Source organism: Sphaerodactylus townsendi, linkage group LG05 (assembly GCF_021028975.2).
Source record: "Sphaerodactylus townsendi isolate TG3544 linkage group LG05, MPM_Stown_v2.3, whole genome shotgun sequence".
NCBI classification, from domain to species: domain Eukaryota; kingdom Metazoa; phylum Chordata; class Lepidosauria; order Squamata; family Sphaerodactylidae; genus Sphaerodactylus; species Sphaerodactylus townsendi.
In genome coordinates, this window is record NC_059429.1 from 88,269,470 (window position 1) to 88,295,508 (window position 26,039).

At 41.2% G+C, this 26,039-nt stretch overlaps 1 protein-coding gene across 5 annotated transcripts in view; it reads left to right on the top strand.

Moving 5' to 3' along the window:
* The window catches only part of SRGAP2 (SLIT-ROBO Rho GTPase activating protein 2), a 259,927-nt gene that overhangs the window by 153,637 nt on the left and 80,251 nt on the right, over nt 1-26,039 (top strand). For 3 of the 5 annotated variants that reach the window (XM_048496312.1, XM_048496314.1, XM_048496313.1), the window contains exons 5-9: nt 3,195-3,257; nt 12,927-13,142; nt 14,006-14,134; nt 20,783-21,007; nt 24,872-24,973. In XM_048496312.1, coding sequence (XP_048352269.1) covers nt 3,195-3,257; nt 12,927-13,142; nt 14,006-14,134; nt 20,783-21,007; nt 24,872-24,973 — 735 coding nt within the window. The remainder of the gene's footprint in view (nt 1-3,194; nt 3,258-12,926; nt 13,143-14,005; nt 14,135-20,782; nt 21,008-24,871; nt 24,974-26,039) is intronic. The other 2 variants (XM_048496315.1, XM_048496316.1) reach the window with 1 other exon arrangement.

Below are 26,039 nucleotides of genomic sequence, written 5' to 3' on the forward strand. Positions count from 1 at the left end.
ATCAAAACGTGCAGGAATGTGAGGGCGAGGGTAACCCCTACCGGCTCGTAGAACTGGGGCCGGAGCTTGTGCAGGCGGTGGTTGCGCCCCTGGACCGAGGGCTGGAGGTTGCACCGGGAGTAGGACTCTACGCTGGGGTAGGGGAGCAGTACGATCTGGGGCGATGGGCCGGCGAGTCGCGCCACCGGTGCTAGGTAGAGCCACTGGTGGCGCTTCGAGATTTCTCTGGAGCGTCGCCTCCCTTGCCGCCAACTCCCTCTCACGACGTGTGAGAGCCTCCCGTTCACGTTGCAGTCTATCCTGTTCTCTACGTTGCAGTTCCGCCTCGACTACTCCTTGGTTTTCCAGCGCTTTAAGGCATTCGCGTTGGTGCTGGAGCTCGAGTCTGGAGTGTTCTAGGACTCGATCACGGGAAGTGAGGTCTTTGAGGAACTGGTCTCTTAGGACATCCTTCTCTCGTGAAAGTTCCGCTTCCACGGCTCGGCGCTGCTGTTCACGTTCTTGTTCTATGGCTTCGCACTCTTTTTCGAGAGCCATCCGTTCCTGCTCCCAGTCCCGTTTGGTTCTCTCGAGAGCTTCCATCTGTTCCCAAAGATCCGAAACCGGGGAACGCCGTGCATCCGTGGCCGGTAGGGCGGTAGCCCCCATCAACTCAGATCTGGAGGCGCGGGCACCGTCAAGGGGCATGGCCGCCGCTTCCTCGAGATCCGATAAGTCCGGAGGGTCGCGGGTACGGGCATCTTCTGCGAAAGTGAGCCTGAGTCTGGAAGTTTTAGGTAACTCCAACACTTCCTCCTCAGAGTCCTGGGTCGGTGGGGGGCGCGAGCCTTTCGGGCGCACTCCGGTGCTCTGCCAGTTATCTTCGGGAGGGGGGTCCTTGAGGTATTGATCCAGAAATCTTGCCAGGGACTCTTCTGTGTCCCCGTGGATGGTTGACACCCCGATTTCCTCCTCGACCCGTCGCATCACCGGTTTGTAATCCATATGCTGGCGGGTGGTGAAATGTTGCCCCAGGGGGGCGCGATCCATCGACACTCCGCCACCAGGATCGTAGAAATCCTGACGCACTTCTAGGCGGCCGGCCAAAACCGTGCGCCGAGCCATCAGGGGGGCTTCTTCCACTTGCTCATGCAGTTGGGGGAAGGCTAAGCTCCGGCTAAGCCGAGGCTTAGAGAGGGTCACCAGGGAGACGGGTTCCGCTGGCTCCTCCAGAGAGACCGTCGTGTGGAAGGAAGATATGGAGCCCTCTTTGGGGGCTACCACAGTCTTGTCGCCTTCCAAGTGCGACAAACTCTCGGTGTTCAATCCCTGCATGTCGTTGGGCATCAGGGATCCACAAAACGGATGGAAAATGGTAGTGAACCAAAATCAATCCGAAGATAGAGAAGTGAGAATCCGCATAATGTAAGGAACCTCAAAGGACTCGAAACAAAGAAACTGAGTTCAGTACGTTTATTTCATAAACTTCAATGATCGCAATACACGGAATGCGGATTCTGACTTTCCCGGGCTTAAGGTGTCGCTTTTACGGAACCTTCAGCCACCTCCCCCAAACGTCCCAGCAGAATTCCCACGACAGAACAGAAACAAGCTTCAAACACACAAGATAATCACAGCAAGGTTAAGGCCACAACCACCCCGGGCACGAAGCCCAGAACGAGGAATGTGCCAAGGCCAGGCAGAAAGAGCAGAAACTAACCCCCACCCTTACACTGGGACTTACTGTGGGTCGTCATTTGCAGCCTGCATGCAGGGGTGAGGTCGAGGGTCAGCTTTTGCACCAGTCGCATTAGCCTCTGAGGGGCAGGCCAGTAGAGGCCTGGCTGGCGCAGGTGGCTGGAGCCACACCAGCCTGGCTATTTAGGGCTAGGCATACTGGGTTCCAGCCTTTTCTGCCCTGTGCTCCTCTGGCTTTTTCCCACCATCCACCCACCCATTCTTTTATGACTTGTTTTTGTTCCATTGTTACGGGTTATTTGGATGTTGTTTGTTTAATTTGCATACCAGGTTGTACATGGGGATTTATCCGTTTTGGGGAGGAGGAACCCGTCTACTGGCCCTCCCCTTTGGAGAAGGCCCTCATAAGGGACCTTGGGGATGGGTTGAGTTTTGGTACCACATGCCCAGGCAGGGACTGCTGGTGGCTTGCGCTCCTAATCAGCAAAGGGAGTTGCATTTAGAGGCCAGCACCTAGATGACTCCCAGTGCCTTTGTTCTCCTGGTTCCCCTAGCACTAGGGTCTGGGGGAAGGGTATCACTGAGGGGCAGTAAGGGTGCTGCCAAGTGATTGGATGTACTTCCTATGCTGTACCTCTGCTTGCTTTTAGCCAACAAAATCAATAAACAGGCTGTGGCCAATTTCTGTTCACAGAAATGGTTATTCTGCATTTTATTGTGGGTCCCTCAGACCCTCTCTTTCCAACTCAGGGTATTCTAGAGCTCTTCTTTGCTCTGCTCCCTACAGCCCAAGCAGCCAGACAGAGGTGACCTGAGGTGAGCAATGTTTGAAGGAACAAACTAGGTTATAATCAAAGTATTACCTTTCTTTGAAGAAGAGTTTCTTCCCATGTTCCTTTTATGCTTTAAATCTGCTGGATTTAAAAAGTACTATCTGCTTCTGTTGGTCTGTGTGGCTGACCTGGATTGATATGGGATCAGCATGGACTGCATGACTGATTTCCAGGTGTGCACTGCAGCATTCAACTAAAAGCACAGGAAGTGGCCAAAAGTGATAGGTTTCCAGGGATACTTGAGATTTGAGATTCTTTTGAGATACAGGTTTGAAATCTGTTAATTGGTAACATAACTGTCTGCTACTATCTGTAGTATTCCCCCAATTCCTTTATATTTTAATTTGCCCACTTACCTTGACTCAGCCAATGAAAAGCACTAGTGGAAGCAAGCAGAGCCATAAACTCCCTCTGACAGAAACTAAAGTTTCTTGTTCTTCATGAGACGAATACTGACTTCAACCATGCAGCACCGACATTTGGCTGCCTTTTTGCAGAGCCCATTTTATTTTATTAAATCTGTTTGTTTAATTTGAGTGTAATGGGAGCTAAGATGAGTGTTTATTGGATTTGCCAGTATGAATAATGGTGATCAATTGTGTTTAAATCACTTGTGAGCCTTGCAGCCACTACTTTCCTACCTTTTCTTTCAGTTAACCTTTTTTTGTTTCTTTTGTGTTGTAGAGCAAAGAAGTTGGGCAGCAGCTCCAGGAAGACTTGATGAAGGTCCTGAATGAGCTCTACACGGTAAATCAAGTTGCCTTCTTGGCGTCTTTTCAGAAAGGAGAAAAGAAATGTTTAACTTCCCTGTGCCTGTTGCAACAGCAACAGAAATTCTGCGTGGGAGGTGATGAATGGATACAGTCTCGTTCTGAAGGAGCATGCGTTCTCTTGTCTGCTATAAATATAGTAGATATCTTCCCCCCCTTTTTTATTCTTTAGCTGCATCTCTATTTTCTTCTGTGATCAGATTATCTTTCAGATGGGCTTCAGACAGTAGCAAGTCTTAGGGATTATGCACAAGAAAATAGCTGACTCTGAGATTAACTTCAGCTGTAATCAGCCCTACACAATTGGTCCCATTTATTCCATATTTAGGAAACCATGGTGTACACACTGCTATTCCACTATAATAGTGATGGCAAACCTATGGCACTCCAGATGTTCATGGACTACAATTCCCATCCGCCCCTGCCAGCAAGGCCAATTGGCCATGCTGGCAGGGGCTGATGGGAATTGTAGTCCATGAACATCTAGAATGCCACAAGTTCGCCACCATGGCACTATAAGCACATCTGTCAAGAAACAGTGATGTGCCTATGCTCAAAACGTATTAATAAAATCTGGCCCAATATAATGCATCATCACGGTATTAAGTTCATTGTTTCTGGACCACAGATCTGTCCAAAGTGAGCCACAGGTATTGTTGTTAAGCTGTTCTCTTAGCCATATTATGGTACAATGAGTAATCTGTTTGATCATCATTGAAGTCTATAAAATTATGCATGGGGTAGAAAATGTTGACAGAGAGAAATTTTTCTCTCTTTTGCATTCATTGAAAATGCTGGGGGGAAGAATTAGGACTAATAAAAGGAAACACTTCTTCACACAACATGTGATTGGTGTTTGGAATATGCTGCCACAGGAGGTGGTGATAGCCACTAATTTGGATAGCTTTAAAAAGGGCTTGGACAGATTTATGGAGGAGAAGTCGATCTATGGCTACCAATCTTGATCCTCCTTGATCTCAGCTTGCAAATGCCTTAGCAGACCAGGTGCTCAGGAGCAGCAGCCGCAGAAGGCCATTGCTTTCAAATCCTGCATGTGAGCTCCCAAAGGCACCTGGTGGGCCACTGCGAATAGCAGAGTGCTGGACTAGATGGACTCTGGTCTGATCCAGCAGGCTAGTTCTTATGTTCTTATGTTCCCATTTAATGGCAATTATTTAGACTCCTGTTTATTTTTACTGCCACAGACTAACACAGCTACCTTTCTGGAACATATTTATCAGAACTCCTTTGTCTGAATATTGTGTTGTGTTGCATGCTGTCGCCATTCAGCAGTTTAGTTTTTGATAATTCGTCCAAGATAGTGGCAGCTAAGACTCTTTAGCAGATTGTATGGCTGAGGTAGGATTGAAACCAGGGTCTTATCTAAGAAATGTAGCTCATTTCTTAGTCACTGTACTACCATCTTCAGTTCTGTCTCTTCGCTCAGTGGCATATCTAGCTAACATGTACTTCAAAGAAGAGACATTGCCTACAGAGGCAGAATAAATGTGTCCATAAGTTCACTTGCAGCTCTGAGACATTTCTTCATGCTACCAGCTGAATTTCTGGGATACGCTTTTCATGCCACTGATCAAATCTCCACTTTTTGCGAGCTGCCAGACTAGATTGTTTCTAGATTTTAACACACCTATGTCTCTCTGTAAATGTTCTTCTTTGTAAATTGCTCAGAACTCCAGGCTGTTCATGGATTTCACCTAGTCAACAATAATCATTGCACAGCCAAACTCCTTTCCCCCATTCCCTGTGAAATGATGGTTCAAGAATGCTCTAGAGACCAAAACATATTGATGCTGGCACAGAGCTGAAGTTATTAATCATGACTGGTAGTGCTGAGCTGATATGAATCAGGAAAGTATACAAGGATAGGAGTTGCATCTTATTTACAGCCAAGTGTTTTGGATGGCTTGTAACATTTGTGGAGTTCAGAGCCTTTGCTGCTTGGTGTGGTGCAATGGAATTTTTAGTACTTTCCTGAATTCCAGCTGCATTTTGAACATTAGGCTGGCGTGGTAACATAGCAGCTGTGCTCTACAGGAGACTGGTGGGTATGTCTTGCTTGTAGCTTTTTTTCTTGCTTCTTTGAAAATGGGAATGATTTACCTCAGTAAATGCATGGGCATGTTCCTTTAAGGAAATTTATGTTGTTTTGCTATCGCTCCATTAGGTCACTGTGGCTGCCAAGTAGTAACATGATGTGATTGTGAGGAGTTTGAAGGGATAGGTTAATACCAAAAGTAAAGATATCCCTTGGCCACTGCACCTGTCGGATATTTTGCCTTATTCTGTGTGAGAATGGCTACCACCTATGTACCTTCTGGAATAGAACCTGTGGAAGGTTAAATGTAAAACAATAATCTTAATCTGCGGGATTATGGGACATAGGTTTTACAAGAATATCTCTTGACACCATCACAGTGAAAAAATCACTCTCCTTTTAAGAATGTACAATGTGCTAGAGATAAAACCATCTTTAGGGGATCTTACATCAGGAAATAATGACCTTATGCTGTTGTGTGGAGAGGCCATTATATAATTGCAAATATTGTTTGCACACAATGAAGGCATTTCCTTACTTTGAGACAGGAGCTGCATGTACTTTTTTGCAATTAATTAGTGAAATCTCTCCAAGCTTAAAAGAAACTGGCAATGTGAGTGCAAGTGCTCTTATGTTCCAGAAGAGAAGATCTTTTCTTGTCCAAGTTCTGACAAACAGTTGAGGTCTCTAATGGAATTCCACAAGTAAGGGGGACAACTTGCAACAACTTGTGGGGGACATTTAATTATCCCTTCTTGCGCTATTTCCTTCCTCTCCCTGAAAACCCCTATAGCCTTTCTCCTTATCCTGATGTGGGCTCTCCTTCCCATCTGCCAGCCAATCTATCTTTATGTCTTTAGCTTGCCCTCTTTACCTCCATCAGGAAACTCTGTGTGGTGCTAACTACCAGGTTGGGCCAAGTTGTTTGGCAGCAGCCCCCAGGCCCAGTTACATGGTGAGGAACATTCAAGAACTTGTGTGGGGCACCTCACATACCCCTGTATCCCCTACCCACATTATTTCTTCTCCTAACCCTTTCCCCTATTTTCTTCCTCCAACAACCCACCAGCCAACCAACATTTTATCTGCCCCCCTATTTTTAGCTATAACTATTATATGTTTACTTCATTTATGCCCCCCTTTCTCCACTATGAGGACCCAAATCATCCCCCTTTCCTTCATTTTATCTTCACAACCCTGTGAACAGGGTCATGGGAAAGATTGGGGGGAACAATTCCTGGGGCACAAGTCAGTTGGAGCACCCTCAAAACCAACATCATTCTCTATTCATCCCTTTTCACGGTTACATACTTGTAAAAGGCTATGCCTCTCTGTTGCTCATATTGGTTTTATCTGTAACCTTTGATACAGTAGATCCTGACATCTTCTGGAAGCAGAAATAGGTATCAAGGGATAAGAATTAGACTCAGAAGGTTTCTGTTGGAAACCAGTTGTCATCAGTGTGGGACCTTTATTGTGAGGTTCTGCAGTGTACAGTTCTATCCTCCATGCTTTTCAGCCTCTATGTAAAGCCTTTAGGACAAATCATTCATAGATTTGGGATTGGTTGTCATCAATATACTGATAATACCTAGCTCTGTATATTCTTAATAGCTGCCTGGCTTCTGCAGTTAAATTGCTAAGAGTGAACAAATTGAAGCTAAACTGTAAAAAGGGGATAAGTAATGCTGGCTAGAAAGGTGGAAGTGTTGAAAGACATTGTTTTCTCCACTTTTGATGGAGTTCAGCTGACCCTTGCTGATTGAATTAAAAGCCTTGAGGTTAGGTGCCATAGTAGGAAATTTGGTCTCTTACTCCAGATAGGACTATATTTATCAGTTCTCAAAGCACAGCATACGGCCAATTGGCCATTCTGGTAGGGGCTGATGGGAATTGTAGTCCATAACATCTGGAGTGCCAAAGGTTCGCCACCACTGTTATAGTGGATCCAACTTTATTACTGGAGAAACAAGTTTGTGAAGCTGCAAAAAACCCAAAAAACCTTCTACGAACTCTGCATAGCACATATACGATAGCTCCTTATTTTGATACAGCTGGATCTGTGCTGCAATAAAATCGAGACTAGACTACTGTAATGCTATCTACATTGGTTTCCCCTAAAATTCAGTTTGGAAGCTCTGGTTGGTGCAGAATGCTATGTCTTAGCTATCATCAGGAGCAAGATGGAGCATGCATATTACTGTCATTCTGCAGTGCTCCATTGGCTGCCCATTCGTCACTAGATTCGATTTATGGTATTAGCCATTGAGTATAAGGACCTTCATGGCTTTGATCCCTCTTATCTGTGGAACCACCAGTCTACTATATGCTGGTACAACAGCTTTGCTGATCTAAGGAGGGAATTGTATGGGTGCCAACCTGCAAATGGACAAAATCAACATCTGCCTGTGCACATGCTTTTTCCGTTATGACCCCCACCCTATGAAATGGCCTGCCTGAGAAGGTCAGGAAGGCACCCATTCTCTAGGCTTTCTGCACACTATGCAAAACTGAATTATTCAGGAGGGCTTTTCTGCACAGGTAATAGGGCTGACACTGTACAAAATGTTTCACAAACATACTTGGATAAATGATATGGGGCTGTGGTCTATACTGCTGTGTATAGTTTACTGTAAGTAGGATTTTGCACTGCTTAAGGCTTCAGTTCCTTCTTTTAGATTTCTGGTTGGTTCCAAACTTCTACAATCATAATGCATTATGTATTGAATGTTACATTTTGTAGATTGTATTGAGTCAGTGGAATCTACCTTGAATCCCCTGCAAAAAAGGCAGCCTATAAATAAAGTAAATAAAAATGGAAGTTAGAACTCCTCCCCCCTTAGTTAGATTTAGTTACATTTTAAAAGCTGTTCATTCAGTGGGTTGTTGTTATTGTATTGGTGGGACATCTGATATCCCACTACTTTTTTATTATAAGCATTAAGCTTCATATCATGTGACGAATAACATAACCTTTTTAGAAAATACATCAACAAAATCAATTCCAGTTATGCCAATACTTCTCTTCCAGCACCACAACATAATCAGTTTGGCCCTGCTTTTGTGCTTGGTAAAGGTGCAGGCACAAGAGTAAACTGAAATAGATTTTGTACTAATTTACTTACTAAAGATCTATTGTGATATGATGGTTCTGTGAATTAGAGTCCTCAGATGTATTCTATATTGGTTCACATATGTATGTGGGTACAAATATAAAATTAATAATGAAACATATTGTTTGGATCATGGTCATATGGGGACCCCAGGTGGTATTTTTGTCACATGGTTGCTCCTGTGAGATAGGATAGGCTGAGTATGTGACTGGCCTAAGGTCAGTCAGTGAGCAGAAGAAGAAGAGGAGTTTGGATTTATATCCTGCCTTTCTCTCCTGTAAAGAGTCTCAAAGCAACTTACAAACTCCTTTTTCTTCCTCTTCCCACAAGAGACACTGGGGCTGAGAGAGTTCTGAGAGAACTATGACTAGCCTAAGATCATGCAGACTTCATGAGCAGGCGTGGGGAAACAAATCCAGTTCACCAGGTAGGAGTCCACCACTCGTGTTGTGGAGTGGGGAATCAAACCTGGTTCTCCAGATTAGAGTCCACCATTCTTAACCACTACACAGTACTGGTTCTCTAAATAAATTTCCCATATACTCAAATCTGGCTTTGTTCTAAGAACAGTGCTGCATAACGTCTATGATGATGGTGAGCATCTTATGAGCATTTTGAGAAAACATTACCTTTCCTGATTTAACTGTGATTTAGCAGCAAATATCATTTTTAACGTAGACTTGCCAGAGTGATGGTGCAACTGCCACTTCAATTTTGAGAATTTAGCAATTATCAGTCTTAGAGAATGGATCGTAATTCTCACTTGGCTACATTCAGTTTCGCAGCAATAGATCACACTTGTCCATAGCATCAGTGCAGGTGCTTTGGGTCATGGAGATGTATATGACTTTATCTGATAGGCTCTGTTGGTGTTACTTGTTGCAACCATTTTTTTCCCAATACAGGTCATCATATAATTGATATTATCTTTAACCACCCAGCTGTAGATGGCATTAGTAGTTTAACAGTACAATTTGATATTTATGAAACTGTGAAACAAATAAGACATTGTGTGCAATCTGAAGTCACCAAAAACAAACATCTTAACTTGTTTATGTTGCTGTATGTCAGCTGTAGAGAAGTGTCCTCCCCTTTGGTCACTTGGTAGTTTTGGGGCCGTAAGCAAAAGTCAGAAACAGCATGTAAAGGACTCTAGTCTGGGGAACTGGGTTTAATTCCCCACTCCTCTGCATGATGCCTGCTGAGTGACCTTCACCAGTCACAATTCTCTTGGAACTATCTCAGTTCTCACGAAGGCCGGCAATGGCAAACCACCTCAGAACATCTCTTGCCCTGAAAACCCTAAAGGGTTGCCATAAGTCAGTTGTGATTTGACGGCACTTTCCACCACCACCACCACCACCACCACCACCACCACGTAAAAGGACATGAGAGAGGCTAGTTGCTCTGAAGCTTCACCCTTCCCAATAATGACTCTCACAAGTACCTAGTACTTAAGGTCTGATTCTGCAAATGCTTCTGGCCAGCAGAGAACAGTCAAAGGGCCTGGCAAGAATGTGACATTTAAGAGGGGAGAGAATCCAAATGCAAGATTTATCTCTTCCTGTGAATAACAGAAAGATATGATCTTACCCAGTACATTTTGGAGGTCCATTTCCTAATCTAGAATAATAACAATCAGGCTATGTATGGCAGAGGGACAGAGGATTGCATCTAGACACCTTTACTTTGTGTCATTGCTTGATTCATTGCTACGCAGAGTAACTGTGTGAACATTTTCTTTGTAATATATTTCTGTTTACTTTGAATGCTCTCTGTAACAATATTAAGCGCTACTCAAATACATTATTGAAAGGGGTAGGGAGGTAGCTAATAGATTTCTGCATCTCCAGAATATGCAAGTGCAGTAAACTAGCTAATCAGAGCAAGTGGAAAACGTGGGCACAAGGTGGACCTGTGAATGGCGATACTGCCAGATGCTAGGAGGGCTGGCCCTCTTAGTAGGATATATTCTTATTGACCAGCTGGCGGTGGCATAGATAACCAGGGAGATGTTAAAAATCCCTCTAGGAGTCAGGTGGTCTCAGAAGAGTGGTATGCCACTGGGTGGAGACCTGGGACAACTGCTGAGTTCTTGAAGGATCTGAAGTGAAGCAGCACTCATGGGTCAGCATAGCCATTTTGTTGTCCTCGTTTCCCTTCCAAACATTTTGTGGGGCCAGGAGGACTGCAGGCTTTCCTACTTGTGGTGATTAGCCTCAGGGCTGCTTTTGGAAACCTGCCTATATGTACCGTAGTAACTCAAGTGCGGCCTGTAAATTTTTCACAAACTCTCTCTTTAATATTGACCGTGTTTGCATGTTTAACTACAACTTCCTCTGTAACCAAGAAGCATTACTTTATCACTGCAGGAGGAGCAAGAATGTATTTCTCTTAAAAACTGTAGTCGAGTTCAAACTGAGGTGAAACAGGCCTCAATGGCTTTGTGCCCAAAAACTAAATGGAGTTGAGGCAGCAGCTTGGCTTGTTTCAGGATTTTAGGGTTGGAACACGCTCTCTGCTGAGCATATTTATAAGCCAGTTGGTATTGGATTTCAAAGGTTCTTCTCAGGACTCCTGAGAATAACATTTGACAATAATATTTGGGAATCTTGCTTTCTTAAAGCATTTGTCACTGGCACAACTTGCCTTCTTCCATGCCATTAAAAGACAGACGTAATATTCAACTCACTTTTAGGAAACAGGCCCTTAAGTAGATAGATTAAAAAACTGCATTTTCATGTAGTAGAGGTATCTAGTCTAAGGTGCTCAAAGGCCTTTGCTGCACAAGTCACCTAAAACATTTCCAGAATGTTGTTGATCCTCCTCTTTACCACAATGTTTTCTGCACTTACCTCCTCCAAGTATTTCATGGCTGCTGTGAAGGGTTTTTAAAAAAATGTTTGGTAGAAACAATGTTTCATTGATTCTCTGCCTAGATTCTCTGTAGCTCCATTTAGTTGGTGCTTCTATATAACCAAAACATTAAAAAAAACCCCATAAATGCTGAAAATAAAGAGGTAAGGGAGAAATGAGACAGGGGAGGGATGCGAAAAAATGGTAGCAGGGGGAAGCTGGATGACAGCACAGAAGCATGGAAAATGGCAGTGGGAAAGATAAAACTTTGACAATATGACCACACTGAAAGCAAAGAAATTGTTACAAAAGAGGTTTAAAAAAAACCCAGAAAAAAAGTTGCTTGGAATAGTTTTCAAAACCAAAGGTGGGGGGAAACAGTGCAGAACTCCATGGAGGAAACGTTTTATTTCCAGACCCAAAATGTAAATTTCTTGGGTGGAAAGGGCCAAACTTTGCCACAGTTAGCCTTCTTTAACTAAAAAAAAAAATCTTAAGGGAAGAATTCAGATGGTTCAACTTGCTTATCTTCACACAACATAAGCAAAAATGGAAATAGTAGTGTTGATCGAAAATAAATTTCCACTAAGGACAGAAGTTAAATTTAAAAGAAATTTTCCACAACATAAAACGGATACACTATTACCACACAAAAAGTTATCCTGCAAGGGGAATACAACTTCGTATATTTCATGGATTGGAAAATGGTAGTGCACTACCCAATCAGCTCATTGAGATTGTCTTATAGGAAGGAGTTTCTGCATTTTCTGATTCTAGCTGGAAAAAAAATATGTTGTCACTGCTGGTCTCTCCTTGCTATTTTCATCTAGCCCTTTATAACTTTTGGTTTAGTAGGCTGAATCACTTGATATGAATTTTTTAAAGTACTGATTTGTTACAACATGCCTCAGTGCAGATGCTCTGTACAATACCATTAAATACATACATATAAACACAGACAGACAGACAGACAGACAGACAGACAGACAGACAGACACACACACACACACACACACACACACACACACACATATATCTTCAGAACCAGGTGGAATTCCTTTCCTCTGAAGAAGAGTGGCACTATCAGTCTACAGGCCTTCCAGTCTAATTTTATAACATTTCTTTTCTGGAAGGCCTTTGGACTGAATTGATAGCTCCTGTTGTTTCAGTATACTATATGAATTTCCTGATCAATAATTCAATTGTACAATATTATTGTACATTATTGATTGTATTGTTAGCAACTATGAGGTCTTATCAGCCTTAAAGTGTGTATAGAAAAATGATGGCCTGTTATGAATTAGCAGAGCTGTTCTCCTAGCTGAGGTTTGAGCACTAAGACAAGCTCTGGTCATCAGATTCTGTGCTCATAGGTATGAGTCACCCAGAGGCGTAGCAAGGGGGAAAAGCACCCAGTGCACCGGTGCATCCTCCGCCTCCGTCCCACCCTGGAACACCCCCCACCCTGGAACGCCCTTGCCAAACCCCCACAGGGGCGTGTACCTGGTGCATCACGCCCCACCTCCTTGGAGCTACACCTCTGGAGTCACCTGTAAAAATTTCTATTCTGCTGTGCAGAATAACACATTAGAGGTTGATTGCTATTAATTGTTTATTACAGGTGATGAAGACCTACCACATGTACAATGCAGACAGCATCAGTGCTCAGTGCAAGCTGAAGGAGGCAGAGAAGCAAGAAGAGAAGCAGATTGGGAAGTCTGTGAAGCAAGAGGACAAGCAAACACCACGCTCCCCTGATTCAGCCTCCAGTGTCAAATTTGAAGAAAAGCATGTCCGGCGGAGTTCAGTCAAGAAGATTGAGAAAATGAAAGAGAAGGTATGTGAGCAGCATATCTGTGCTAGATGTTGGGTGGCAGCAAAGCCTTTCTCTATATACTCTGAGCATTTGTATTTGTATATTATGTCCAAAGTTAATGGCCCATTTCATCATACAGTCTTTTACGTTTTCTTTCAAATCTCAACAAGTTCTTATACATTTTGGTGATAACATGATCATCATTCGTACATAGTTCCACTTCAGATTCAGTCTTAAAATCTTCAAAACCATAAGATCTTTTATCAGTTTTAAATCTTTCTAATGACTGTGCGTAGAAAAATCACTGACAGATACATCCTTCTGCTGCTAAATCTTTTTTAAATTTCATTTTGCATTCCTCTAGAGAAAAGTCTAGTGTATCACAATATGTTAACCACCTATTTCCCCATATCATTTCTTGTCTGTACAGGGCTTTTTGTGATGAAAACTGTAATAGTGTTTTTGAGCATATTGATATACATGTAGATGAAATGAAGTGGCGAGAAAACCGAGACTAACTGTGACCAATGTAACATGTTCTCTGGATTGACTTATTATCACTTCCATCTCTTTTTCTTAAGTGTTGCTGTCCTCATAGATAACTTTGTGATATGTCATGTTGATTCTGGCTGAGCAAAATAGATGTATGCCAAATAAGCATTTGATTCTTCATGGCATTTGATTCTTCATACACACATCTTGTTTGGATTAATTGAAATCATAGATACAAGAATGTATTTAACATAGTGGCTAGGAGGTAAACTCACATTATTGGGAAAGTGTAATTTTAGAATATAATTTATTACTGGAAATTGTTATATTTTTCTTCAAATCAAATTATCTCCCTTTTCTTTCTAAAAAATGAACTTTCTGTTTCTTTTCAGCGCCAGGCAAAGTACACAGAAAATAAACTGAAGGCTATTAAGGCAAGAAATGAGTATCTGCTGGCTCTGGAGGCTACCAATGCATCTGTCTTCAAGTATTACATCCATGATCTGTCTGATCTCATTGATGTAAGTGTGCTGTTGTTTGGACTCCTGGATTGAATGGCCCTGCTTCAAAACCCCATAATGTTTTTGTTCTCCTTTTAACCTCTTTAGTGACAGCAGTCCTTATAGAATGGTAGCAATATCTTCCTGTGTTCAGATTGATTCCAAGGCCATGGAGCTAATTTTATGAAATGAAATATTGAGAGAACAAATATTAACTTTTTAAATTCTGAAATATTTAGGCTAATGATCCAACGACTAATTTTTGGGATGCTAAAAGGTGTTTGGTTACCTACAATCATTGTCATTTGTTATTTTGGGTATCCTGTTCAGCAGAGCTGATGCATTCACTACTACTACTACTACTTCTTCTTCTTCCTCTTCTTCTTCTTCTTGTTCTTCATCATCATCATCATGGTACAATTTTTCTGGACTTCTAGTTCTATCTATAACATGATGATGATGATGATGATGGTGATGATGATGATGATGATGATGATGATGGTGATGGTGATGGTGATGATGATGATGATATACCACTCCATCCTGGGAGGGCTCTGAGCGGTGCACAACAAATCAATAATAAAACATAATAAATATTCAATAAAATCCTCTAAAATCCTCTAAAATCGGTAGCAAACAATCGGTAGCATCACATAATTTTAAATATAATTAATGTATTAATTGGGTAACTTCAAATTTTCCAAAAATAAGTCTCCTTGTTTTTGCCTTTCATCCCCATGATTCAGCAAAAAAAGGTCTCTAATTCCTGGAAAACAGGGACCTTCAAACAAGCTAATTAATTCCTCCTCTTTGCCTATTGTCCTCTGTTTGTTATTCAGACAATCATAAAATCAAGCTGGTCATGCTCATTGCTCCACAGTGCATTTGTTGGGGGTCTTTATTGTTCTCTCTTCTCTGAATGGTAAACCTGTTAACACTAGAAAACCGGGGATGGGGCGGTATACCAAATGTAATAATCATCATCATCATCATCATCATCATCATCATCATCATCATCATCATCATCATCATCATCATCATCATCATCATCATCATCATCATCATCATCATCATCATCATCATCATCATCATCATCTGCTGTTGTAAGAAAATAGCCCAAACTGACTATCTTGAACGTCACAATAGGCTAGCAGCAATGGTGCACTGGAACCTTTGCAAAAAGTACAGCCTGCCCTGTAGCAAGACCTGGTACGAGCACAAGCCAGAGAAGACCACAGAAAATGAAGAAGCAAAAATACTCTCAGAATTTAGGACACAAACAGATTAGTGACACCTGGCACACAACACCCTTGTGACATAACAGTGATAGAGAAAAACAACATGTTTGGATCATAGATGTTGCAGTGCCAGTTGACAGCAGGGTAGAGGACAAAGAGCTGGAAAAGATCACAAAATACAAGGACCTACAAATTGAAGTTGAACGATTGTGGCAGAAAAGAACAACAGTAATCCCACTAGTAGTCGGTGCTCTAGGAGGAATCCCAAGAAATCTTGAAAAACATCTGGAAAGCCTAAACTTGGACAGAACATCAGTCCACATGCTGCAGAAAGCAGCACTTCTAGGAACTGCACACATTCTACGCAAATACCTCTAATATCCTAGGTCCTTGGGAAGGACTCGATATTCAGAGATGAATTCCAGACACTTGTGCTGTGTTGTTATGTGTATAATAATAATAATAATAATAATTTTTTACCTTTCTTGTGAGGGCCCAAAGTGGGTTACATATTTTTCCCCTCCATTTTGTGAACACAGGGTGCTGACAGAACTGCATTAAAAACTGATGCTAAATTGGTACTTCCTGTTTTCTGTTGCTTTTGTATTTTGGTTCATTATTTGATAGTTTCAAAGAAGTTGTACATGATATTTAAACAACATTTGTTTGAAGTGTGCATAAAACCAAACAACCTCTGCAAACCAAAGGGCATAAAAAACAGTTGAAAAATCTGGCAAATACATTCCCATTTGCTTAAAACTAAATTGAGGCAGGAATGCATGAGATCTGCACAATAAACTGGGTAGTGTTCCTCCCACCTCTTGTGGGAGAGGAGTCCCTTTGCAATTCTCTTTTTGTCTTGTAAGGGAGGGCAGAGGCTTTAGTAGAACTGTGAAATAGTGGTATGCCTATACCATCCTTTCACTTCAGTTTCTCCAGCCTCATATCATGCCCTGTATGAGATGTTGCCTTTCATGGAGGGATGGATATTAATCTTGGCAAGATATATTTTGGAGCTGGGAACACTTGTGGTCAGTCTCATGTTTCATAAGGGCAAGGCTGTATTTTATACAGGTCTTAGTCTCTTAATCAAAGGTTAATAAAGCCTTCCGTTATTCTCTTGGGCTATGCCTTCTTTCATTTTGTATCTAAAGGGAAATATCTTGAATATTTTCAGAGCCCTCTAAATTTATGTAAGATTGGGTAACTTCAAATTTTCCAAAAATAAGTCTCCTTGTTTTTGCCTTTCATCACCATGATTCAGCAAAAAAAGGTCTCTAAGACTTCTCTGAGCAGATAGGTTAGAGAAAGCAATGCTGTTGCATACAGCACCCATATTCATCTTGTACTTAAAGAGTTTCCAGGACACTTCCTTTTTGGAGCCACAGTGAATTTTGATACCAATACCTCTGGCCATACCAAAGCCTTAAGCAGGGCTGCAGTTTTTGTCATCATTAGACACTACAGACTACACTTCCTTGGCAATGTGGCCTACAGCACAGAGTTCTACAACAGGTTCTGTGATTCTCTCACCTACACAGATCTTAGATAGATGGATTTTAAATAGCAGAATTTTTCATCAATCAAGAATACCCCCCACCATGGGCATGGAACATTAAATTTCCTATGACATTCCTTCTATTCTAAGGAAGGGAGGACTTCCTTGCCCCAACCTTTTTTAAAGGCAGGTATAAATAGGCTTCAGTTGACAGATAACAAAATAATGATTTGTTTGGACCAGAATGCTCAGGTGCTATTAGTATGCAATAGTCTGGTTTTTCTACTGTCCTTTTTTCTAGGGAATAAAGATAGGTGAAGGTCCTGTAAGTACGTTAAGAAGTTGTTCAGTCTTATTTTTAAGTTGGAACTTTGTGGGGGTGGGTGAGTCTTAAAATGCTTTAGTAATCTGATATTCCCTCTAGCCATGGAAACAGTAAACTGGAAGATTAGCCCAGCCTCCAAATCCACTAGGATGTATCCATCAATCAAGGATGCTCACTTTACTGCTGAATAGAAAGAATACTTTTGGTAACACAAGGGTTCCACTTAACTGCAGAGATGAAGGTTGATGTTTGGGAAAACTGAAACTGTGTTACAGTGATACTAAGGTAAGGTGACCAGATGGTCACCTTCGTCAACCGGGACGGGTGGGCAGACTCTCAGCGCGCGCCACATAGACATTAAATAATATTCTCGCTGCGAGGCCGCCAGGAAAGCTGATCCATCGTTTCTGGGCTGCCGCTTCCCCGCCTCTGTCACAGGGTGGAACGGGCAGCTCTTCAGAAGGCTGTGCACTCCTGCGGCCACCCGGGAGGCTGCCGCACTGCCTTGCGCCCCAGAAGGCAGTGCAGCAGCCTTCCAAAACCCGGGACATTGGGGAAAACCCGCAGGACGCGGGACAAGTTCTCCCAAGGCGTGAATGTCCCGCCAAAAGCGGGACGGATGGTCAGCTTATACTAAGGCGATGATGACAGTACTAAAGCAGTGATCAAATTTTGTGCAAAATTAGTCCCTTGACTTAACCACTTCGTGTAACTACTGAATTCATTCTCTAAGAATTAAAAATGTATAAAAATGCAAGCAAAAGACAACATATAGGCTATTAGCATTGCATACTGGAACAGTTAAAGTCACTAATGCAGTCATTCACTTGAAATTTTCCCTGATGCCTTTGAATTTGCCAGATTTTTTTAAACATATCAGTTTTGTGTGTGAATCCATGTACTAAAGAATAAATAAGTTGGGCTAGCTTAGTAAAGAGTGTGATTGGAGGGAGCTTTGCCCAATAGTTCGTAAAGTTGATATTGATTGATATTGGAAATTTTGATATAGGTAGTTAAAAACTATAGCAGGGAATTGCTGAAGTGTACCTAATCTTGGACTGTCTTTCTAAACAAACCTAAGATACAAAAAATTTGCTTCAGTGTGTGATGGGATCTTTCCACCTACTTTTAAACTGTGCATGTAACCTTAGGAAAGGGGAAAGGAGCAAATCTTGTCTGTGTGGAAAATATTACACTAGTCAGTTTTCTAAACAACAATCTTTGGTGAATTCCCAGGGTGTTTCTGAATCTAGAGTGACAATAGAAAAAATAGTTAAGCAGAGGTTTTCAAATATTTACCACATATTGAAGTGGCAACCCACTTTTAAATCTGAAAATTGAAAATGAAGAGCAGCTTATATCTTCAGCCATGCAAGCAATTGCAGTAGAGACTTTAAAGAAACCATCTGTTGTATTGTTCATTCATTCATTCTAGATTTCATGGATGATATCCCCAGAAGACTATTGGACAAGTTGAACTTTAATTTGTAATTCTCACATGTGATAAGTATAACATAAGAAATATTGGTACTCTGCTGGAAAAAAAGATAAGAAAACCAGGAAAGTAGTGTTTGGTTCAACAGTACTTATGAGCTACCAATTCACAGTAAAATTCATTTTCCTCAAACTACTTGATAGTAGCCGTGCACAAGGTCTTCCTCTATTACATATATACGCCCTTGATCTCTTTCTGCTTCTTTGCAAGCATTTTTAAAAATATCCAGCAACTGACCAATTTTCAGCACTGAATTTTAAAATGAAGATTACTTTCTTAGTTTATGTTTTCCATGTTTGCTTTTAAAGTCTCCTAGCTGGCAAAGAGTTAATCATCTGTCATGCTGAGAAGTGAATTTGGAAGAGCTATCATTAAATTCTTATAAAAAATTGATTTCCTTGGGGAACATTTCCATCAAACATTTATATAACCCAGAAAAGACTGGCAAGACTGACACACTTAATAAATATAGTATTCTGGACATTCTAAAATGTTAGGAATGGGGAAGGGGATGCCAAAAAATCTTTGCTGCCAAAACTTGGTATGAAGTTGTAAAGCATTGCTGTCTTAAACAAATTAGCCTGGTAGTTTATGAAGGTAGTTTATAAAATATAAATTATATTATTTCACTCTTTGATGCTGTGAATAGAGATTCGTCTTTGCACGCATGTGCACATATGCAAACAAATATATTTTCAGCATGCTTTATGAAGGGAAATCTAACTATTTGGAACATGTGTCAAATGGGCAACTATACCCAAGAGAGATTCATCCCTGAGACTTTGTAGTTGATTTTCCTTGATGAGTAGTAATTTTTCATAAATTTCAAGTTGATCCGCCTAATAATTTGGTGGCAGTTTTCAATGGAGCTGGTTGCATGGCCCTAAACACATAATGTTAATGGGTATGCAAGGTGGCAACTGTTTGAATGGCTTTTTACCAAAGGGAATACCACCCACGCGTGCAAATTCTCAATCAAGTGGCTTTTGTTTTTGGGCTTGGCTGTTGTGTTTGTTGATTGGATTCAATTCCCTTTCATTTTTTCCAGTAAAGCCAACAATCATTCTTGCTTTACAAGAGCTCCACACCTGCTACAGTTTGTTGGCATGTTGTAGCAAGCAATGACAAGATATTTGTAGAAGTGTGGAAGGAGATTGAGTTCATGCCTTTTTTTGTCCCTCTTTTAATTCTTCCCTCTTTCTCTTTCCCCTCTTCTGTTTTTGTCTTGCCACTGTAATATCTCTAATGATAATGCAGAAGCAGGAGTTTCCATTGACTTCAGGTTGTTGAGCAAGACAGTCATCAAGCAGATGGGCACTTCCTCCTTTTGGATAATTTCCTAGCTTATTTAATTTAGCTTTCATTTCTTGGATAAAGAATAGTTCCTTTATTTTTGACCAATTGATGTCTTGAAACAAAGAAGCTGGTACCATCTTCTTTATGTGAAGCCTCAGCTCAGATTTGCTGTCAGTTCTGATATACTAATGTCTGTAATTTCAGCAAAGGTTTGACTGGTTTTCCTACTTAAAGTTTTCCTTCACTATCTCTGTCTCTTTCCCTCTTATCAAAGTAATTTGCTCAAATATTTGCTCTATCCTTTTCTCAAGTGGTGGAAGCTGTTTAGCTTGCTTGAGAGGTTTATAGCTAGTTATTTAAAATGCAGTTACTAAGTCCAATTCACATAACCCATGATAAGCTAAACGTCAAACCAGTTTTATATGACTGCATGAATAGATCAATATTACATGGAAGACTCTGTTATCTATAACTGGACCAGAGGTTTCAGTACTTTCTCCTTTTCGGACCACTACTAAAGCCACATAGTCATCTCAAAACTTCCTAATGGATGACATCAGGTGTGTGCAATATCTCAGTTTGGTTGTATGATTTTTTTAAACTTTGTGGAAAATAATTATTGTATATACACTTAATTTGCAGGGTAGGCATACTTTCGGTATTGAAATACATTCCATCTTTCTAGCTTGTTGGATTTTTGAGCCACGTGAGGCCAAGCCTATTAGTGAAAACAGTGGTATCCAGTATGTGTGTAGTGCCTTTTTAATTTCTGTTTTCTGCCAAGACTTCAGGTTGTCTTCCATTGCTTGTTTTCCAGCAGTGCTGTGACCTGGGTTACCATGCCAGCCTTGGTAGGGCTCTCAGGACATTCCTGTCAGCAGAGCTGAACCTAGAACAGTCAAAGCATGAAGGCCTAGATGCCATTGAGAATGCTGTGGAGAACTTGGATGCTAACAGTGACAAGCAGCGCCTCATGGAGATGTGCAACAATGTCTTCTGCCCACCTATGAAGTTTGAGTTTCAACCTCACATGGGTGATATGGTAAGTTTATTCTTGTGACTGTGCATGCGCAGTAATCTCTATTCTAATCATAATTAGAATCCAGTGAATATTTTCCTGACCTTCGGGCTGAACCACTAATACCAAAGAAGGTTCTAAGTTCAATTTCAGCAATATATTAGTGAGTGGGTTGTCTTCGTGTGAAGATTGCATAGAGATGGGTGGAAAAAATCTTTAGAGATCTCTAGATCTCTAGTATCAATTTATACAATCTTTATTCAAATTATTTATATAAAGCATTCCTTATCTTTTGTATCTTGTATAAATATAATTTATTCTGACATCTTGATAAAAAAGAAATTGAAATAGCTCATTTTAGGTCATATGTATATTCCAGGGGTCCCCAAACTTTTTAAACAGGGGGCCAGTACACTGTCCCTCAGACTGTTGGACGGCCAGACTAAAAAAAACTATGAACAAATTCCTGTGCACAAATGATTGTAAAATGTTTGATTTCACCTTTCAGCCTTTCTGTCATGGTCTATTTTTAGAAGAGTGACCAAAGTATGTCAAGTACAGGGTGGGCTCCAAATATTGTTGGGGAGGCTGTGGAATACCTTCCCCTGTAAAAAAAAAAGCAGAACTTTCCCAATGAAATGATTCCATCTAACCTCCAGGATCAGGTATCTTTCCTAGGTTCTTTTCTCCCTAGCAGCCAGCGCAGCCTATCATTCACCAGCCCGGGCTGATGCAAATGCAGTGGCGCTGAACGGCAGCCCGGAGACAAACACATGGAGCAGCCATATGAGGGCTTTACAAGCATTGCTACATGTAAGGTTTCCAACTCTGGCCAGGAAATTCATGGAGATTTGGGGGTGCCATCATGCGGTAAATGCAATCATCAGTCGCTGGGGTCGTGTTCCTCCTCTCGGAGCTCCCCTACTCTGCATATGAATGGAGGCCATCGCCGCCATGCCACTCGGCAATGACAAAACGCCTTCAGGGGGTCACATTTGGCCCCCGGGCCGTAGTTTGGGGACCCCTGGTATATTCCATCTGACTGTAGAATTGCCATCTGAGGAATGCTCAGAATTTCATTGTGTACTACTTTGTGACTCACATATTGACCAGGGCTCTTGTTATTTGTTGGTTTTTCCAGCTTTGTTCTCATGGATGTGGGTTTAAAAAAGCCTGTTGCTGTGGGCCCTGTAGGATTTGCATAACCATTTTTGGTGATCATGTGAATGTGTTCTCTCTGTGGTGAGATTGTGATTTGCTGCCTACTGAAAAAGTGTCTGCGAATCTAGCCTATGAGCGAATTCAAAATTGGATAGTATGTTCAGGAATAAATCAGATGATACAAGGATGGGCCACTGCTTTATGACTAAAATTGACCTGCCTCCCTTCAAGTCTAGTGTGTCTTTCCAAACTTGCAATAACCACACAGAGATACCATCCATCATCTTTCAACTTAAATGGCTCAGTGAAACCACCACTTAAATTGGAGGAAGGATCCTGAGACTGGAAGAGACCTTCAGACATTGCTGAGCAGAGTGTCTGAATATACTCCAATGACTGAATCTGGTATAGTTAAGTACGGATTGCTAGGTCAGTTTGCTACAAAAATCTAGGAAGCTACCATGCAGTCTACTCTAGATGTACATGCATCCAATTTGAAAGTTAAATCCAAATTTGGGTATTGAGAGGTGTGCCCTTGTTCTTTCCTTGTGTTGGGGATTATGCCTTACTTGCATCATCCCAATCCAGAACTTAGATAAAACCCTATTTTAGAATTTTTAAGTTATCCCTTATACAGGCTGGCATTCCACCAAAATCCTGATGTCTTTTTTTTGGTAATCTGAGTTGATATTTCATGTGAGCAACAGCATTTTGAGCTTTGAAGAGAGAATATATAGCTTTCACCCCTAAAACTGGCATTGTAACATTGATGTTACAATGCTAGTTTAGAATGGTGAATTCATCATTTTTCTTTTTGAAATTTTCTCCTGTGAGTTCTTCCTCTATAACAAAATGTCTCAGAAATTGTGTTTGCTGAATGGCACGTCATAAAGCAGAAGCATGGTATTTTATTGCGTATTATCTCCTACTTATTGCATGTTTCCTTCATCCTATTGTATCTAAAAGTCTGGTGAGCATTTGGGTGCTGCAGACGCTTGGCCAGTCTCCTATCGCGGGTGAAGTTCTCTGTGCTTATGCACTCAGTGGTGGTATATTAGAGTTTATGTTGTTAGTGCCAGTGGTTCCCATGCAGAACGGATGGTCTCTCTGTCTTGTTTCATATGTGTTTGCTTGTGAGTATACCTTCCAAAGGAGAACTGGAGGTGGGAAAGCTGGGTCTTTCAGAACGGGAGAACTCTCAGCCTCACAAGTTAAAAGAACCCCCACCTTGCCTGCCAAGTGTCTGGAGTGGCTGTGGTTTCACTGCTCAGAGCTGGGACATGAGGTCATGGGCTCACACACAACCCCCCTGTCCCTGCCTCCCTGCGTTACTTGCATCAGCCCAATATGTTGTTTAGGGGATTGGCTCTGCATCTGCCATCTAAGTTGTTGCTTTCTTCTCTGTTGTTAGGAATCTGTGAACTATTCTAATTAAACTATTCTAATTATACCCCTTGAAGTTTAGGGGGACTTTTCCCAGTCCCCCAAATCCTAGACAGTTTAACAGTTCCTATGGCAGATCCCAAAGAATATGTTGAAGCAAATGGAAGAATGTCCATGGACCTGTAGAATATTGTATTTCTCCCCCTTTTTGGTAGTGTCAGCTCTAAAACTTCTGTTGTGAAACAGCTTTGTGTTTACTCAGGAATTGGTTTAGGTAGAAATGAAAACTTGAAGTTCTTGTGTGGAAATTAGTGTCTGAAATTCAAGATACAACATTCACTTACACATGTATAACACTAGCAGGTGCAGCTGAACAGTTTTTGACCCTGGCTAACCAAATGCATTTCAGCCAAATGGTCTACCTCAGTGGTCAAAACTGAAACATTGGGACTAGAAATAATGTTTATTATAATCTTTATGACTGAGATAAATTTCATTTGGCAAAAAAACATCTCTCAAACGGCACCCAAGTATCTACATTAAAATTAGAATCTTCTAATAAGATGATTTATTTCTGAGTATCCTAGTGAGATATTAAATTCTTGAAGGAAGAGGATATTATGGTCTATTTTATAGCAAGATGATTAGATCTCAGTCATGAGATACTAATTGTAAATTTGGAGCAAATATTATAAGATAATATAATACTTGCTCCACACTTACAATTAGTACCTCATGACTGAGATACTATGCTATAGTAGACATATATCAATTGCATCATCATTTGCATGTGATTCTACTCCTTCCCCCTTCTCATTGCAGCCCCCAGGTTTGTGCGAGTCTGACAACTCCCAGTGTTGGAAGAGACTATTGAAGGGAGAGGCAAGATTCATGACCATCAACATCTTCTGCTAGCAGAATGCTGGAACCACCTAAGTCTTGGTTTAACAAGCTATGCAGGGCAAGTTTTCATCCTTCTCCATTATAACATGGGGGTAATATGTTGTACCCTTGACGAGTAGGATGCTAAAAATGTGTTCACTAGTCCTATACCCTACGTAGAGAGAATGATGATTAGTCCAAGCCAGACTCAGTCCATTCACTTTATTCTAGAGCAGGCATTAGTATAGATTTCCTAGTTGTTGTTATTTGTGACTGTGCTGCTTTGTATCCACTCACACACACTTGAATGTCAGCCCTAGCAAAGCAAAAAATCTTCTGTTCTGTGGTTCAGCTAAAAGGTCAGACCTCTCATACATCATGGCATATGGTTTTTAATTCACAACTAAGGAACTAGGGGCAAGTGTCTGAAATCGCTTTTCAAAAGTACCATTTCTTTGCCAGGTGTCCCAGCTGTGTGCCCAGCAGCCAGTGCAGAGTGAGTTGGTACAGAGATGCCAGCAGCTGCAATCTAGATTATCCACACTGAAGATTGAAAATGAAGAGGTGAGCTAACATAATTCTAGGTCTCACTGCAATTTCAAAAATCATTTATCTCCTCTTTATCACTGATCTGTTTATGTGTGTGTGTGCGTGCCTGTGCCTTCCCTATAATCCTGTTTGCCATAGCCTCCAGTGAACTGGGAAAGAAAGGGGGAATGAAGAGTGAAGGTAATAATCTATGTACTTCATCTGATACAGAAACTTCCAAGGCAAACCAAATATTATCTTTTTCTTCTTGTGAATTCCTCTTTACTGGCTGCATTCATACACGATCTTTAGATGAAGTCATCCTATACATATTATTATTATTATTGTTGTTGTTGTTGTTTAGAATTTCCTTTACTTTATGCTTTAAAGCTATTTGAAGCTACATTCTTTCTACATAACATAATGGAGTTTTGTGTTTGTCACAGGTTCTAAAAGTTACAGTACAACTATGTTCTCTAGAAATGCTCTGGTTAATGTGCAATATTTGTATTTGGAATGTATTTGTATTTGGAATGAAAGCCAACAGGTAACTTCCATTACTTCAAAACTACCAGTACGGTTGCTGCCGTGAGATGATAAACAGGCAACATATTTCTCCAGTGCTCAGAAGCTTCACTGGCTGATTATTCTTTTCTGAGACTGAAGTTCTGAAGCAGCCTCTGACCAGTGTACATTTACAACAGAGACCAATGTATATCATACTGGGCTCTACTTCAAGTCCCCTATTCTACTACCATTCCAGAGATGAAGGTGGTTGGAAAGGATGGGCCTTTTCAATAGCTGTGCCTCAGAAATGTGATGCCATTCTGTAGGAAAGAAAAAAATCCTAAACTACTTTCTGTGTATGAAGAGGTGATTATAATTTAAAGTTAAACGATTAGCAATATGAAAACAACCAGTTCAAAATGTCTGATAAAACAAAAAAGATGTACCAGGTTCAGGAATAGAACAAATTCACAAATGAGGCACAGCTATTGAAAAGGCCCATCCTTTGCAACCACCTTCATCTGTGGAATGATAGTAGAATAGGGGACATGAAGTAGAGCCCAGTGTGATATACATTGGTCTCTGTTGTAAATGT